This window comes from Salvia miltiorrhiza, chromosome 6 (genome assembly GCF_028751815.1).
Source record: "Salvia miltiorrhiza cultivar Shanhuang (shh) chromosome 6, IMPLAD_Smil_shh, whole genome shotgun sequence".
Taxonomy (NCBI): domain Eukaryota; kingdom Viridiplantae; phylum Streptophyta; class Magnoliopsida; order Lamiales; family Lamiaceae; genus Salvia; species Salvia miltiorrhiza.
In genome coordinates, this window is record NC_080392.1 from 30,552,672 (window position 1) to 30,569,571 (window position 16,900).

General features: G+C 43.0%; 1 protein-coding gene across 1 annotated transcript; it reads left to right on the forward strand.

The window, feature by feature from the left end:
- The first annotated feature begins 12,356 nt into the window (after window positions 1-12,356).
- Window positions 12,357-16,075, forward strand: LOC130990750 (uncharacterized). Its single transcript, XM_057914979.1, has 3 exons — window positions 12,357-12,436; window positions 13,062-15,461; window positions 16,071-16,075. Exons 2-3 carry the CDS (start codon window positions 13,307-13,309, stop codon window positions 16,073-16,075), a joined length of 2,160 nt encoding a protein of 719 aa, XP_057770962.1. The 5' UTR covers window positions 12,357-12,436; window positions 13,062-13,306.
- The last annotated feature ends 825 nt before the right edge of the window (window positions 16,076-16,900 follow it).

The following is a 16,900-nucleotide window of genomic DNA, read 5'->3' on the forward strand; positions in this document are numbered from 1 at the left end:
CGAGTCAATCCCTTAGGTGTTTTGGGTTGAGTCACTTTGGAAGCAAAAGCTTTGGCGCAAGCTAAGGTCGTTGAAAAGGAGCAGCCCATAGATAAAAAGGAGATTGGGTTTATGCAGAAGTCATTTCTTGCAAGGGCTTGTGATTGGATGTGGGCCGTGAAGGAGGAGAGGCTGATCATTGTGTTGCGGTTCAAGGTTCAAGAGAAGTCAGAGTTAGAGCCGAAGAAGAAGAATAATGCACAAGGGAGAAAAGCTATGGTCCAACAGTCAATTAATGCAAGGAACGAAAATTTGATTTTTGATCCCGGCATTTGGATTGACGACTTGGATTTGAGGACAAATCTCTTTCAAGAGGAGGGGATTGATGCATGTCTTGGAGGCCCAAGTTACGTTGCATATGTGGGCTGATTTAATAGAGTCTTTTATTTTGTTTTATCTTATAATTTTCGTGGGTTATGTTAGGGTGGCTGAAATTAGGCCTTAGTTTAGTCAATTTTGAGTTTTATACCTTGTTTTGACTAAGGATATGTTTCCTTATTAGATTAGGAGTAATTTTCCATGTTTATTCTCCTAGTTTGGTTAGGTTTTCGCATACCTTATTTGTAGTCCTTATGATGGACGAAAATTAGGGCTTCTTTGCTTGGTAGTTAAGTTGTTTCCTTCTTAGATTAGGGTTAGTCTTTGCCTATATATAGGCCTTCTTATGTTGGACGAAAATTAGCCTACTTTTATCAATAAACTAGTGAGTTTTATTTCTCTCTTGAGATTTCCGAATTCCTCTTGATTATTCCAAGACGAATTCAATTATCGACGTAACGGCGAGTCTATCATCTCTCGTCGGGTGTCATTCAGCATCCCCGAGTTGCTGCGTCAACTTCACGTTGGGGTTTAGGGATCCGTTCGCCTAAATCATTCCGTGGGTTAGATTCAGAGGTTTTGGGATTCCATCTTCTGTTCGTTTTTCAAGTCTTCCGTTTGCGTGGTGTTTGATTGATCGGCAAGGATCATATCAATCAACGTCTTTAGCGACTCTCAACTAGTAGTAAATCAAATGCAAGGAACCTACTGTTGGATTTGTATACTGAAAGCAAGAACGTTTTATGCTTGTATACAATGTTTCCTAAGTTCACTATCTAATCTCCTATCTGATTGTGTTCATGATTGCATATGTATGTTCTTTGTCTCTATATAAGTAGATTATATGGTGTGTTGTAGATCACAGAAGACCATATAATTGGAATAACGTTAAGAGATATAATATAATCACAGCCGAAATAACTCTAGGACAAGTTATTGGTTTAGGCTGCGGTATAGATGGAAGTAGTTTGTCTTGACTACTTATCTATACTGGTACGTCATTACGTATTGATAGGACCACAGTGAGATATATTCTTCTATCTGACTTAAGTGAAGAATTAAAGATCTCGGTAACTTATTAGATCTTAATACTAATAAGATTTCAGATATATATGTTGATTCGTCTATCACTTTGACTTACTATGAGCGAGAGTTATATAGTAACTTGAGTACTCTGTATCTTGGGTGATAGCGGTTAATATATGATATCTGATTATCTGTATTGGTACTCGTATCCGTATAGGATAATGACATCCCCTTAAGGAGCTCAATAATGTTTATTGCGCTAAACCCTGCAGGTTGATTAAGTTCAGGCGCAATAATAAAGTTTGAGTGGTACTGCTTAAGGATTACAAAGAGATTAATTAATTTTGGCTGTCAGAGCTCTAATTAATTAATGGATGTCGGATATTTTAAATACGAGGATTTAATAAGTCTAAATACAAGCCCCGACTCATCACCGGCAATAAAGGGGTAAGTCAATATTGGTTCTCTAGTGGAATGAACTGATATTTATAAATTAATTATGGTCTAGGCTGACCATAGATAAATTAATTTATTTGAGGCCCATCTTTATTCCTTGTATCTGGTCCCTAGACTGGCCCAAAGTCTCCTAGCCCTAGAAGAAGAGAAAAACGCCCCACACAGAGTTTCTGGCGCCTACACGTATTTCAATAATTATAAATACAGCTGTCAGCTCTCAGGAAAAACACACTGATAAAATTAGGGTTTTTTTGGAGAGCTGTGGGGCGCAGGAAACGTGAGGAGCTTTTTCTCTCGTGGGACTTTCACAGTTCGTTGTCCATCCAACGGTGAAAGCTGAGCGGGATATAGTTCAGAAGATCTGAGCTGGAGTCAGATTTTCGCAGGAAATCAAGTTCTGGCAGTCTCCGAAGAACAGCCATAACTTCCTCTACAGAAGTCCGATTGAGGTGAAACAGGCGGCCGCAGAAAGCTCTTTCGAATACGAAGAAGTCGTATTTCTACACAAAATACGATTGGAGGTCGTTTAAGGGGACAAAGGGAGCGTTGAAGTTGGCTGACCTATTCAGCAACGGATTGACGAATTCTTAGGAATTCTTCAGGTATTTCCTAACACTTATGTGCGGCTGTTAAATTCATAGGAGCATGTTAGGATTAATAGTTGTATGATAAATTAATAATAACCAAGAAACGATCATCGGGCAAAGCGGAACCTTAATTCAGTTTAATATTCCTTCAATAGGTATCAAAGCCCAGGATTAATTTCTTGGCTCTATTATTAATTTATGTACGATTAATAATGTGCGTTGTTTTTACTGCTGTTGTTCTTCGTGGTCTGTTGATTCGTGGGATACGTCGTTTGACGTTGTAATCGTTTTTCACCGCGAGAAAATCCGTGGTTAGATTAGGTTTTTCAAATTGTATTTATTTTTCCTTTGTAATCTGTAAAACTGAGGAACGAGACAAGCACGACGACGAATCAACAAAGAAGAATTGTGTAAGGAGGACACAACGGGTACGATGCAGCACGGGCTGCCGGTGCCGAGGGCAGTGCGCGCACGAGCGCTTGCGCACCGTGTGCCGCGCGCGCCTGGTCAGGTTGTCGTGCTGCCGGGTGCTGCTGTCACCGAGGTTGCCGGATGGTGGCGAGGTAAGGCGGGTCGAGGCGAGGCGGGCTATGGTGGGGCGTGCAACGGGAAGCAGCCGGCAGGGGCGGTGCGCGCCCGGGGCCGCGCCTGCGCTGCGCGCCCGGCGGGCGGCGTGCTGCCGCTGCTGTTGCCGTATGCTGCTGCGCGCGCCGGGGACTACTGCTGCTGTCGCGCTGATGTTGCCGTGTTGTGGCTGCTGCTGCACGCCGGAGCTGTACGCCGGGCGGCTGCTGCTGCACGCCAGGCTGCTGCTGCTGCACGCCGGGAGGCTGCTGCTGCACGCCGGGGCTGCACGCCGGGCTGCCGTGTCGGGCTGCTGCTATGCAGCGCGCTGGGAGCTGTGGTGGCGCCGCCTTGGGGGTCCCAAACCCTAGGTAGGCGCGAGTTTCTACAAACCCTAGGGGGCCCAAACCTTAATTTCAAAGATGGGCCTGACGAATGTAATAGATTAGATTTGGGATTCCACGAATGGGTCACGAAGAACTTTATTCTTTTATTCTGTTCTTTGCATGTCGTGGTGTTAATCATTTATGCTCTTTGCATGCTGTTTTGTCTTTGCTTGTTAATATGTGGTTATTAACTGCGCTTAGACAAGCATGCTAGGTTTATCATTTTCTTAAGCATGTTTTAGAATTCTGTGAGCATGTTTTACATGTTGCGTTCTAGATGAGCATGTTTAGGATTATGTGTTGAGCATGATCAAACCTTTTGAAAGAAAAAAGACTAAGCTTATAATTTTATGGATGATTTAAAATTATTTATATTTCCGCAAGCGGCCTCTAGACAAAGTGATTGACAATGTGAGTAAACGTCCACCCTTCGTGGCTTACTTCATGTTTGTTCTTTCATAAGTTTGTCAGATGAGGTTTCTATAAAAATATTTAAATCCATTAAGGTAGTGGGAGTTTTTCACGAGTACTTTAGATCATGGATTTAAATAAGATAACTAAGAAATTAAATTGAATGCGGCATGGTCCGAGTGAGTATGTCAAAATTCGAGAATTTAATTTCAAAGTTAAATTGTGGTTATTTCTAATTAATTTTATTCTTAAAATTTTATAGACCTCCACATGCGGTCTCTAGACAAAGTGATTAGCAATATGAATAAACGTCCACCCTTCGTGGCTTACTTCATTTTTTGCTTTTCATAAGTTTGTCAGAAGAGGTTTCTATAAAAATATTTAAACCATTAAAGTAGTGGGAGTTATGCAGTAAACGTCCACCCTTCGTGGCTTACTTGTATAATTTTCACAAGTACTTTGGAGAATGGAATTACATAAGATAACCAAGAAAATTAAATAGAAAGCGGCATGGTCCGAGTGAGTATGCCAATTTCAAGAATTTAATTTTCAAGGTTAAAATGTGGTCATTGCTTAGATATCGTTTCAAGTACAATGTACAACTCCCCAATGGAGTCCCTTCTTGAATATGATATGGTCTAGTTAAGGTGCCAACTATTAATTTCTTTTGTCAAAAGGTAAAATTGACATGGATGGAAATTAAATGACTAAGTAAATAGTCTGGTTGAGGAGTTTGTGTGTAAACGTCCACCCTTCGTGGCTTGCACATGGAACTCTTTGAGCGGTTGGAGGTTTCACTAATATTGTTTTTATCAAAAGGTTACAATATTATTGTTACGAACTATATGCGTTCATGTTCTTACATGTTTAAATTGTTTACTTTCAGATATGTCTATGTCTCCTGTTTTATTTATTCTTGCACAAAGTCTTTTAACCGGTCCACATATATAGAATGGAAACGCAGTTTTTGGATTTCTATCTTTATCACAAACTAACACAATTTTTGTGTTGCTTACTACTCCACGTTCTTATGGTCCGAACAATGAGTCCACTGATGAGAAAAAGGAATTACATAAAAGGTGGCATGAGACGAATAATGTGGTTATATGCTATATTATGAGTACAATGTCACAAACCTTGTAGCTCCAACATCAGGGCATGGACGATGCTATTAGCATCATGCTGAATCTCAAGAAAGTGTTCGGAGAGTTGGACTGAGCTGCTCATTTAAATTTGATGAGAGTAATCTCGTTATTTTTATGAGTGAGCACAGCTCAGTGCACGAGCATGTCATGCAAATTTTGACGGATTTGACTTGCTCAGTGGGAGTATCGACGGTGAGGCAAAAGTCGATATTATCCTGAACTCTCTTCCCAAGTCTTTTAATTAAGAACTTCCGCCTCAATGCTGTTATGATCAAGAAAGATACTTCTTTTGAGTTACTCTAGTTACGGCTAAGGAAGTTGTGGGAAAGAGATGTGCAAGCACTTGTTATTGCCAAAGGAGAGCCATCTTCTTCGTCGTTTGACGGGAAGAAGAACGGTCCAAGGGGCAAGAAAGACAAGGGAAATAGTGGGAGTAGTGGTGTGATAAGATTGAGTATTGGAAATTTCTTCTTTCAATACTCAAGGCAAAGGGTTAAGGTACTTCACTTGCTATAGTAACTGAGACATGTCAGCTCGTTTTCTACTCAGTTGTGAGTAGTGGATAACGAGAGAAACTGATAATGATTGTTGCACCTTGCATGGCTTTTAGGCTGACAAGGAAGCTGAGAAGTGATGAGATGATTGTCTTCATAGGCAATGTGACTAGAGTCGCAGTTGTTGCAATTGGAGACTGGTCTTTAAGTACTAAAGACATAGTTTAGTTTTTGAAAAGTTCCTTATCATGTTCCAAAAATTTTGAATAGATGGATCTTTTGTCATTTTTGATAGTGGTGTTTCTATCAAAAGAAATGACAAAGTTGTCTATTCTGGTATTTTTGAACATCTCTCTTCATACTATAACTTGTCTTCAAAATACCTTTATATTGCATTTACATCATCGAACAAAAGAAAGAGAATAGTTAAGGCTAATCTCTCATGATGATCTTACACATATATTGATACCCTAGAAATAGGTCACATCTGTCTTAACAGGATCCAAAGGCTCGTGTCTAAATAAGTACATTGGATTCAATCCAGGTTGTACTATTTCGAACCTGCGAATCCTGTATAGAGGAAAAGATGGAGACCAGGTCATTCATGGCAAAGGGGATAAAGGGCCAATAATGTGTTAGGAATGATCTTTTCTGATTCATTATCAGTGTTTGGGATTCCAACCCAGTTTACTACACCGTGTAATCCCAATATAAAATGGTGTGGTGGAGAGAAGAAATAGGCCACTCTTGGAAAAATATGTCCGATGATGAGTTATGCATCTTTGCAATTAGTCTAAAAGAATCAGAAGGTGGTTATTAGCAATGACACACGATTCTTAGAAGTGGACTATGGAAATAATCATTAATCCAAGTCAGATAGTGTGCTTCAAGAAATTGAAGACATTAGACAGGCGATTCCATCACCCAAGCCAAGTGTGCAAGAGTTTTGTACCACAAGACACTGCACGCACTGTTGACACACATGTGCCACCACAGATCCATTGTAGTGGGAGGGTTGTGGGACAACCCGATCGATTTATGTTCTTGGGAGAATCTTTGGATTCAGTCCCTGGTAGTGAATATAAGAGAATCGACCCAGATATCTACTTGGAATTAGTGGAAGATGAGAATGAAGATTCATGGCACGCCTCAATGGAGCAATCCATTAAGAATATGGGTGTATACTAGAAAATCTTGCTACCAGGAGGCAGTAAAGCCTTAGGTTGTAAGTGAGTATACAAGATAATGACAGGCCCGAATGAGCAAGGTCGTAGCTTTCGAAGCTAGACTGGTGGCGAAAGGTTATGCCTAGTGTAAGGGTATAGGTTATGATGTTTTTTTTTTCGCCAGTGCCATGCTCAGAACATTCGGACCATTTTTCCCATAGCAGCTCACTTAAACCATCGAGGTCTGGCAAATGGATATTACCTTGAAAAAAGGTAAGGACAGCCATGTGCAACAACCTGAAGGTTACGTGAGGGAGGGAGAGAAGCATCTCGTATCAATCGCTCTCGTGTCATCGGTGGTGTGGTTTATCTTGCATTTTATATAGATAATATCCTCCTAATTGGCGACAATATGGAGCTATTGTCAAGACATAAAGTAATGGTTATCCGAACAGTCTTAGATGAAAGACTAATGAGGTACAGTATACATCCTTGTGATCAAGGTTGTAAGGGATCACTAGAAAATGATGTTGAGCTTATCTCAAGCGTCCTACATTGATACTGTGAATGCACGTTTTAGTATGAATACCGCCAAGAAAGGATTGCTACCTTTTAGATATGGCGTTCCTTTATCTAAAGACTATGTCTTAAGATGCCTATTGAGGTTGAGGAAATGAAGGCTGTATTCTACGTTTCCGCAGTAGATAGCTTCATGTATTGATTACTATGTACGAGATCTTATATTTGCTATATAGTTAGCATAGTTATAAGATATCAGTATAGTCCTAGTTAAGGACACTGAACTATGGTAAATTATATTCTCAAGTCCATGACTAGAGAATAAGGATAGTTTACCAGTTAGACAGTTTAGTTCCTTTTTGGATTATACGATTTCGGATTTCCAGGCTGACCGGAACAAAGAATAATTACCTCGAGCTATGTGTTTTCCTTGGGAGGTAAGACCTTTTTGGTTTGACCACTACCTCCAGGATCTAAGGGTGATTCCTAGTTTGCGTGAGAGCATCACCTTCGTGATACCTCAAGTGCAGTTGCAAACTCTAAGGAATCCAAGAACCACAAGGGGTCAAACACATGGAGCAGTACCAAGTTATACGATTATTCGTAAATCGAGGTTTTTGTGCTCATAGAATAAATTCTCGCATATTGGAGAAACCTACTAATCTTTTCACAAAAGGCTTATCGCAAATGGTCATTGAAAGATGGGAATGCGATTGATGCCACCCACTTAGGAAACTTTAAGTATAAGTGGGAGAAGTGTTAGGTGATTGGTAAATAGACGCATTGTATACTAAAAGTTTGCTTTAGTATAAGTGGGAGATTGTTGGATTTGTATACTGAAAGCAAGAACGTTTTATGCTTGTATACAATGTTTCCTAAGTTCACTATCTAATCTTCTATCTGATTGTGTTCATGATTGCATATGTATGTTCTTTATCTCTATATAAGTAGATTATATGGTGTGTTGTAGATCACAGAAGACCATATAATTGGAATAACCTTAAGAGATATAATATAATCACAGCCGAAATAACTCTAGGACAAGTTATTGGTTTAGGCTGCGGTATAGATGGAAGTAGTTTGTCTTGACTACTTATCTATACTGGTACGTCATTACGTGTTGATAGGACCACAGTGAGATATATTCTTCTATCTGACTTAAGTGAAGAATTAAAGATCTCGGTAACTTATTAGATCTTAATACTAATAAGATTTAAGATATATATGTTGATTCGTCTATCACTTTGACTTACTATGAGCGAGAGTTATATAGTAACTTGAGTACTCTGTATCTTGGGTGATAGCGGTTAATATATGATATCTGATTATCTGTATTGGTACTCGTATCCGTATAGGATAATGACATCCCCTTAAGGAGCTCAATAATGTTTATTGCGCTAAACCCTGCAGGTTGATTAAGTTCAGGCGCAATAATAAAGTTTGAGTGGTACTGCTTAAGGATTACAAAGAGATTAATTAATTTTGGCTTTCAGAGCTCTAATTAATTAATGGATGTCGGATATTTTAAATACGAGGATTTAATAAGTCTAAATACAAGCCCCGACTCATCACCGGCAATAAAGGGGTAAGTCAATATTGGTTCTCCAGTGGAATGAACTGATATTTATAAATTAATTATGGTCTGGGCTGACCATAGATAAATTAATTTATTTGAGGCCCATCTTTATTCCTTGTATCTGGTCCCTGGACTGGCCCAAAGTCTCCTAGCCCTAGAAGAAGAGAAAAATGCCCCACACAGAGTTTCTGGCGCCTACACGTATTTCAATAATTATAAATACAACTGTCAGCTCTCAGGAAAAACACACTGATAAAATTAGGGTTTTTTTGGAGAGCGGTGGGGCGCAGGAAACGTGAGGAGCTTTTTCTCTCGTGGGACTTTCACAGTTCGTTGTCCATCCAACGGTGAAAGCTGAGCGGGATACAGTTCAGAAGATCTGAGCTGGAGTCAGATTTTCGCAGGAAATCAAGTTCTGGCAGTCTCTGAAGAACAGACATAACTTCCTCGACAGAAGTCCGATTGAGGTGAAACAGGCGGCCACAGAAAGCTCTTTCGAAGACGAAGAAGTCGTATTTCTGCATAAAATACGATTGGAGGTCGTTTATGGGGTCAAACGGAGCGTTGAAGTTGGCTGACCTGTTCAGCGACGGATTGACGAATTCTTAGGAATTCTTCAGGTATTTCCTAACACCTATGTGCGGCTGTTAAATTCATAGGAGCATGTTAGGATTAATCGTTGTATGATAAATTAATAATAACCAAGAAATGATCATCGGGCAAAGCGGAACGTTAATTCAGTTTAATATTCCTTCACCTACCAGGCTCGGGACAATAAGATGACAGCGTACCTAACCAAGGTGAAGGAGTTGCAGTCCGGCTTCGCAGAATTCACAGTCAGACAGGTACCCAGAGAAGATAATAGCCACGTGGATGCCTTAGCCAACCTGGGTTCCTCCATCCAGGCTACCACCTCCAAAACCATTCCGGTTATCTACCTTCAATGGCCGACAGTCTGGAAGCAAGAAGAAGAACATGTGTCAAACATATCAGACGGACGTACCTGGATGACCCCGATACTAGAATACCTGGAGCAAGACATACTCCCGGACGACAAGAATGAAGTACGCCGAGTAAAGGCTCAGTCTGCCCGATTCTCCATCATCCGAGGTAAGTTATACAAACGATCATATTCTGGTCCATATTTAAAATGTATTAACCATGCAGAAGCAGAAATGGTCTTAGCCGAACTACATGATGGAGAATGCGGGAATCACTCTGGCGGGAGGAGCCTAGCTCACAGAGCTTTAACGAGTGGGTACTATTGGCCCACAATGAAGTCAGATTCGGCCGACTACGCCAAACGATGCGACAAGTGCCAGCGGTTCGCCCTATTATCTCACCTTCCACCTGAACCATTGATCTCAGTCACGTCGACGTGGCCTTTTATGAAGTGGGGGATGGACATCGTGGGAAAGGCTACCCAAGGCACCTGGACAACTAGAGTACATGCTGGTCGTAACAGATTATTTCACCAAGTGGATAGAAGTCGAAGCATTCCACAAAGTCCGGGATAAAGAGGTGAAATGATTCATATGGAAGAATGTGATATGCCGATATGGAGTACCAAAGGAGATTGTAACCGACAACGGCTCCCAATTCATCAGCAACGACTTCCAAGACTTCTGCGAATCTTGGAACATCAAGCTCAGCTTCTCAACGCCTAGATATCCACAGGCGAACGGCCAAGCTGAATCATCCAACAAGACGATAATCAACACCTTGAAGAAAACGCTCGAAAAAGCCAAAGGCTTATGGGCCGCCGAACTACCTGGAGTGCTTTGGTCATACCGAACGACCACCAGAACCTCGACGGGAGAAACTCCATTCTCATTACCATACGGGATGGAGGCAGTGATATGATTCTCGCCGGTGCAGATCTGAATCTTGCAGGGCTGATCTCACAAACACGCACGGAAAACTTAAAACGAAAAATTGAAATAAAGATAAAGTGTGGATATCCCAAAACCCCTGACCTAATCTACGAAGTTTCCTAGAGAACGGATCTCTAGACCCCAACGATGTGATCGGTGCAGCAACTCAGAGACGTTGAATGACACACGACGAGGGATGATGAACTCGCCGATACGCCGATAAGTTAAATTTGCTTGGGCAAAATTCAGGATGAACTCGAAGTCCTCAAGAGAGAATAATCTCACAAATTTGATTGATAAAATATATGTTAAAAATTCTCCTTTCGTTCCATACAGCAGCCATATATATAGGCAAAATAAAACCCTAATTTAAATAAGGAAATAACGTAAAAACAAGGAAACTTAAAAACAAGGAAACAAAAGAAACTTGATCAACAAGCTAAAATAACCCTGGCGAGAAATCCAGCTCTGTACGCTCTGCTCTGCACGTTCGCTCTGCTTTGTGCCGTCTGCTCTATTCTGGAAGTTCGCTCTGTCGGGACGATTCCTCTGTCAGGACGATTCCTCTGCTCGGGATGATTCCTCTGGCGGAACGATTCCTCTGCTCGGGACGATTCCTCTGTCGGGACGATTCCTTTGCTCGGGACGATTCCTCTGGCGGGACGATTCCTCTGCTCGGGACGATTTCTCTGGCAAGTGCATGACTTCGCTGCTCTGGCTTTTTTTGATTTCTCTGCTCTGGAACGTCCGCTCTGGCGCGAACTTAGCTCTGTGCGGGCTGCATCATTTCTCTCTTCTTGAAGAGGATTTGTCCTCAAATCCAAGTCGTGAATGCCAATGCCGGGATCAAAAATCAGATCTTCGGTTATTGCAAGAAACGATTGATGGACCCTAGCTGTTCTCTCTTGTCCATCATTCATCTTGCCGGGATCAAAAACCATATGCTTCGGCTTAAATACTGAATTTTCTTGAGCCTTGAACAAGAAGAAATTGTTGTTGAAAATACCAACATGCTGTACTTTTCTTCCGAACAACCATGTAGCTTGCATCGGTGCTTTATCACAAAAGATTTCCCTTTCATACTTGTCAATGTGGAACGGAACCTTGACCAACGTCATCAGCTTTGTATCTCCAATATCAATCTTCCATGGCATCTTAGGTTGCGTGAACAAGATCAGTTCGAACTTAATTGCACCATCACAGCACTGCTCCTTAATGTTTGTTTAGCCCTATTTCGTGATGATTTTATGAGTTTTCCTGCTGTGCATTCGAGCTCGTTTCGTACCTTTTTGCTCTATATTTCACGTGCTTGATGATCTTTTTGGATGTACTATTGTCGCGTGCAGGATTCGCGAATTGCCGAGCGTTTTGGTATTGTTTCGAGCATGTTTTGGAGTCAGGCTCACGGCCGCCGCCGCCAGGCGGCGGCCGCCGTGGAGACGGCGGCCGCGGCCCCACGGCGCAGGCCGTGCAACCTTGGGAGCAATCTGCGAAGACGGACCACGGCACCGCCGTGTCACGGCGGCCGCCGTCCACGGCGCCGCCGTCTCACGGCGGCCGCCGTCCAGACGCCGGCCGCGGCCCCACGGCGCGGGCCGTACAATTTTTGGAGGAAACCGCGAAGGGGCATCACGGCGGCGCCGACCCACGGCGGCCGCCGTCCACGGCGCCGCCGTCTCACGGCGGCCGCCGCCCCTGTGCAGATCTGGCAGTTACGGAAATTGCTATAAAATCCGATTTTGAGGGTTTTATTTCACACTTCCGACTCCAGCAGCCTCCACCTGCGATTTTATGTTTTTTCCCATAGTTTAGATAGATAGAAACATTCTAGATACTTGTGGATTCCGCTAGATCGTTGATTTCATTGGATCGATTGTAAGTTCTTCATTTTGATTAGTTAATCTTTACAAGCTTTCTCGTTATTGCATTGCTTAGATAATCGTTATTCCATGTTCAATTGATGAATCGTTGTTCTTTAATCTCGCCTAGATAATCGTTGTTTATGATTGATTGATTTATCTAATGCTTTCTAGATTGCTAGTTAAAACCCTAGGTTTCTTAGTTTCCTGCGTTCTTAATCTGCTTCCTTCTCATTCCGCCTAGATAGATTTATATGCTTTCTGTTGATTCTGCATTAGATAATTACAAGCTTATTTAATTACGCGCTAGTTAATCGGAGAGAGTGCCAGACCCAATTACCCGATTAGAGTGTTTAGATTTCTTTTAAGTTTCTTGTGAGCAATACGGTTAGAGCCCTGCTAAGTCTTCCTTGTGAGACGACTTGAGTCACCTTACCACCCTAGGACGACCTCGTATAAATTCGAGTCCATCCGTTAGGTGTTTTTGGATGAGTCAAATTTTGGCGCCGTTGCCGGGGAAGGCTTTAGGCATTTGATTGTGTTGCATTGTTTTCCGTGTTTTCTTTTGTTTATTTCTTTTGACTCGGTTATTTTCTCCCTCCGGTGCGTTTGATTTGGTTTGCTAGTGTTGTGTATGCAAGGTCGTCGTAGCTTGAAGAGAAAGCTAGTGCCTTACTTTGACAACATTCATCGACCTCGTGAGGTCCTTTCAAGCCTGGAGAAGGAGTCCGAGTCCAGTTCGAGAAGCCTTGTGGAATCACAGTTTAGTGAGGAAAACTGTGAAGAGAGAATTGCTTCCAATCCCATTCTGGAAGCCGTTGAGGAGACACTTTCCGTGCATTCTGAAGAAGAAGAAGAAGCTCGGCCCAATCCTGACCAAGAAGCAATGGCGGAGCAGAATGTCCAGTACATGGGAGATTTTTCCAGGCCAGTTATTGGGACCACTAGCACTTCTGCGATAGTGTTTCCCACGGCGGTCCGGAATTATAATCTGAAGCCCAACGACTCAAACCTGCTGCCGCTCTTTCACGGGATGCCCAGTGAGGACGCCTTGCAGTTCATCCGTGATTTCTGCACCCAAGTGCAGACCTTCCCACTGCTGGAGCTCACCGAGGATCAGTTGAGACTCAAGTGCTTACCTTATGCACTCAAGGACCGGGCGAGAACGTGGTTATTGTCCTTGCCGCCGAACTCCATCACCACATGGGGAGAGGCAAGTGAGAAGTTCATGCTCAAGTACTACCCTAATCACAAGACTCAAGAGATTAGGAGCCAAATAATGAACTTCATGCAAGGAGCTGACGAGCCTTTCCACGAGGCTTGGGAGAGATTCCAAGAGCTCCTCCGCCAGTGCCCACAGCACCAGTTACCACCTGTCATGTTGATGCAGTTCTTCTATGACGGATTGATTCAGACGGCACAGTTTATGGTGGACAGTACAGCAGGGGGCAACATTGCCCGGAAGACAGCTGATGAGCTCAAGGAGATTTTCAACACACTTGCAGCGAGTTCTCAACAGAAATCAGCTAGAGGAAGGAGGTTTGAAGCCAATGCAGTAGCTCCCAACAATGAGCTTCAGAAGCAAGTAGCAGAATTGATGAGGCAAGTTCAGCACCTCAAGATGAACCAGGCAGAAGCCCCACCAGTTCACGCGCCACCAGCAGAAGGATGTGGAATTTGTGGCGATTTTGGTCATGGAACCAACGCGTGCCATCGCATGGGGGGATTCACACCTGAAGGAGAAGCAGAGGTCTATGCTGCTCAGAGCTATCCGGGGAGGCCTCAATTTGAACAGAGGCCTATCTTTAATCAAGGGCAACAAAGCTCCAATTCGGGTTGGAGAGCTCAGCAGCAGAACTACACTCAAGCTTATCAGCAGCAGCAGCCCCCGCAGTATCAGCAGTATCAACAGTTCCCTATGCAACAAGGGAATTTTCAGCAGCAGCAGCAATACCAGAATGCCTCCCAACAGTGTCAGAAGCAAGCTCAACCGCAGAAGCCGTCTCTCGAGGACACCATGCAGTCCTTCATGGAGATGACCAAACAGAACATGGAGTCTCAGAGTGCTACCATCAAGCGCCTCGAGACTACAGTTGGGCAACTTACAGGAGCCCTAAATCAGCTGCAGCAAGAACAGCCAACTGGGAAGTTCCTAAACCAGGACAAACAGCCGCGTCAAGCTCATGCCGTGGCGGTAATCAAGGAAACTACCCCAATAACCACGGGGAAATGGAGAAGCAGAACCGTGCAAGCAATCAAGGCAACCCAATGCCCCAGTGAGCCACTGCCACCTGTCACTGTTGCACCAGACCAACCACCACCCAAGCAAGGAGATCCAGGTAGCTTTATCGTTGATATTAGCTTAGGAGGGGTTGAAAAGGTCTTGGGAATGCTTGATTTGGGCGCGGCAGTCAATTTGATGCCGCTTGATATTTTTGAGAGGTTGGGAAATAAAGAGCTGAAATGCACGAACATTAAGATAGAACTAGCTGACGGCTCCATTAGCAGCCCACGAGGCCTTGTCGAGGATGTTGAGGTAGTCGTGAGGGGGATTAGTGTCTTGGTTGATTTTGTTGTCCTTGATGAGGGAAAAGGGATTAGAGGCGAGAATGGGCATCTCGTGCTACTTGGCCGACCCTTTATGGCTACCACCCATACTCGCATTGATGTGGGTACGGGAACTGTAAGTATGGTAGGGGCAGGTAGAGCGGTAACATTCTCTGTTTTTGATCAAAAACCTACTACCCCCACTCGCTTAATTCAAATCTGCTCTTATGTTGAAACCTTTAATGCTTTGGAGGAGAACTATATTGTGCAGGAACTCCTTAATAAGTTGCCGGAGGAGGACGAGATCGTGGAGGAATTCCTTGCTAACCTGCAGGATGAGGCTGACATTGAGCAGGAATTGCTGGAAAAGCTGCAAGAGGAAGATGATAAAGAGCAAGGCCTTCTGTGTGCTTTGCTATTGGAAGAAAAGCTTGATGAGGTTGAGTCACCCAATCTCGTTGGATGCGTGGATAGAGGGCCATTCAAGGATATGAGTATGGAGGACTCATTTGGAGGACCCGCAGCTGCAATTCAAGAAGATGTGCTTACAAGGGCGCTAAGGCAGCTGAAGCTCCAATCGGATTTTGGTTAAGGGGTTCTCTTAGTCGGGCTGGCGACTTAAAATCTAGCGCTGCATGGGAGGCAACCCATGTTTGCTTGCTTTTCCTTGTGTCGTTTTTCTTTCGTTTTGTTTATGTTGTGTTTTGTTGTTTCTGTTGTTTGGTGCAGGTTGTTGCGTTGGAGACTGCTTGCTCTATGGATGAGAGAGAGGCAGACATTGTGGGACACTACAGACTCACCACTTGATCGGTATTTAGGGAAGTTTCCTCTTTCACCCCTCTTTTTGTTTGCACTGAGGACAGTGCCGGATTTTAAGTGTGGAGGGGCGCTTGTTGGTATTTGTAAATCCTGTGGGTGTTTTCCTGTTGTGTTCTTGGGCTTTCTTGTGTTGGGGCGAATGGTCCCCTTACCTTGTGATCTTCTTGCTTGTTTTTAAGTGCATCGCATGTTGATAGTGATTCAATGGCGATTCTGGATTGTGTTTGTGTTGTTTGTTGTCCTTGTCTGTCATGATTGATTTGTTCCCAACATGGTGTAATTAGCTTAAGGTTTTGGTGCAACACCCTGTTGAGCAACTCTTGACGTGATTTGTCCGGTAGATGCTAGGGGGAGTGTTTTCAGTGCAATTTCCTAATATCTTTCTCTGTGCTGAATTGTTTGGTTGGTTGTTGAGTTCTGATAGCTTTGGGTCTCTGCTCCTCTAATGGTTTCATTATGAGCATGGGAAACCACACGAGAATATTTTGGATCACCTCCAAAAGTTCAATCTTGTGAATTATGGCCCATCTATTAAGAGCGAAAATAACTTGACCCAAAAAAAAAAAAAAAAAAAAAAAAAAAAAAAAAAAAAAAAACCTTAAGAAAAAAAAAAAAAAAAAAAAACAGAAGTGAAGTGTGAAAAATGAACGAATGTGAAAAATGAATGAGATATGATTGTAAAGGAAATTGCATTAGGAAATTCACCCCTAGCGGAGAATCGGGTCTGATCGGATTGAGTTGTATCACCTTCTTGTTGCATTTTTAAACCTTAACTTTGAGCATCTGATTGGGGACATTGATATCTTGAAGGACTTGGATTGGTTTGTGTTTGCTTGGTGAGGAGAATCGCTTGTGGATTTTCTGTCAATGTTGTGATTGTTGCTTGAGGACAAGCAAGGATTTAAGTGTGGGGGGGGTTGTTTAGCCCTATTTCGTGATGATTTTATGAGTTTTCCTGCTGTGCATTCGAGCTCGTTTCGTACCTTTTTGCTCTATATTTCACGTGCTTGATGATCTTTTTGGATGTACTATTGTCGCGTGCAGGATTCGCGAATTGCCGAGCGTTTTGGTATTGTTTCGAGCATGTTTTGGAGTCAGGCTCACGGCCGCCGCC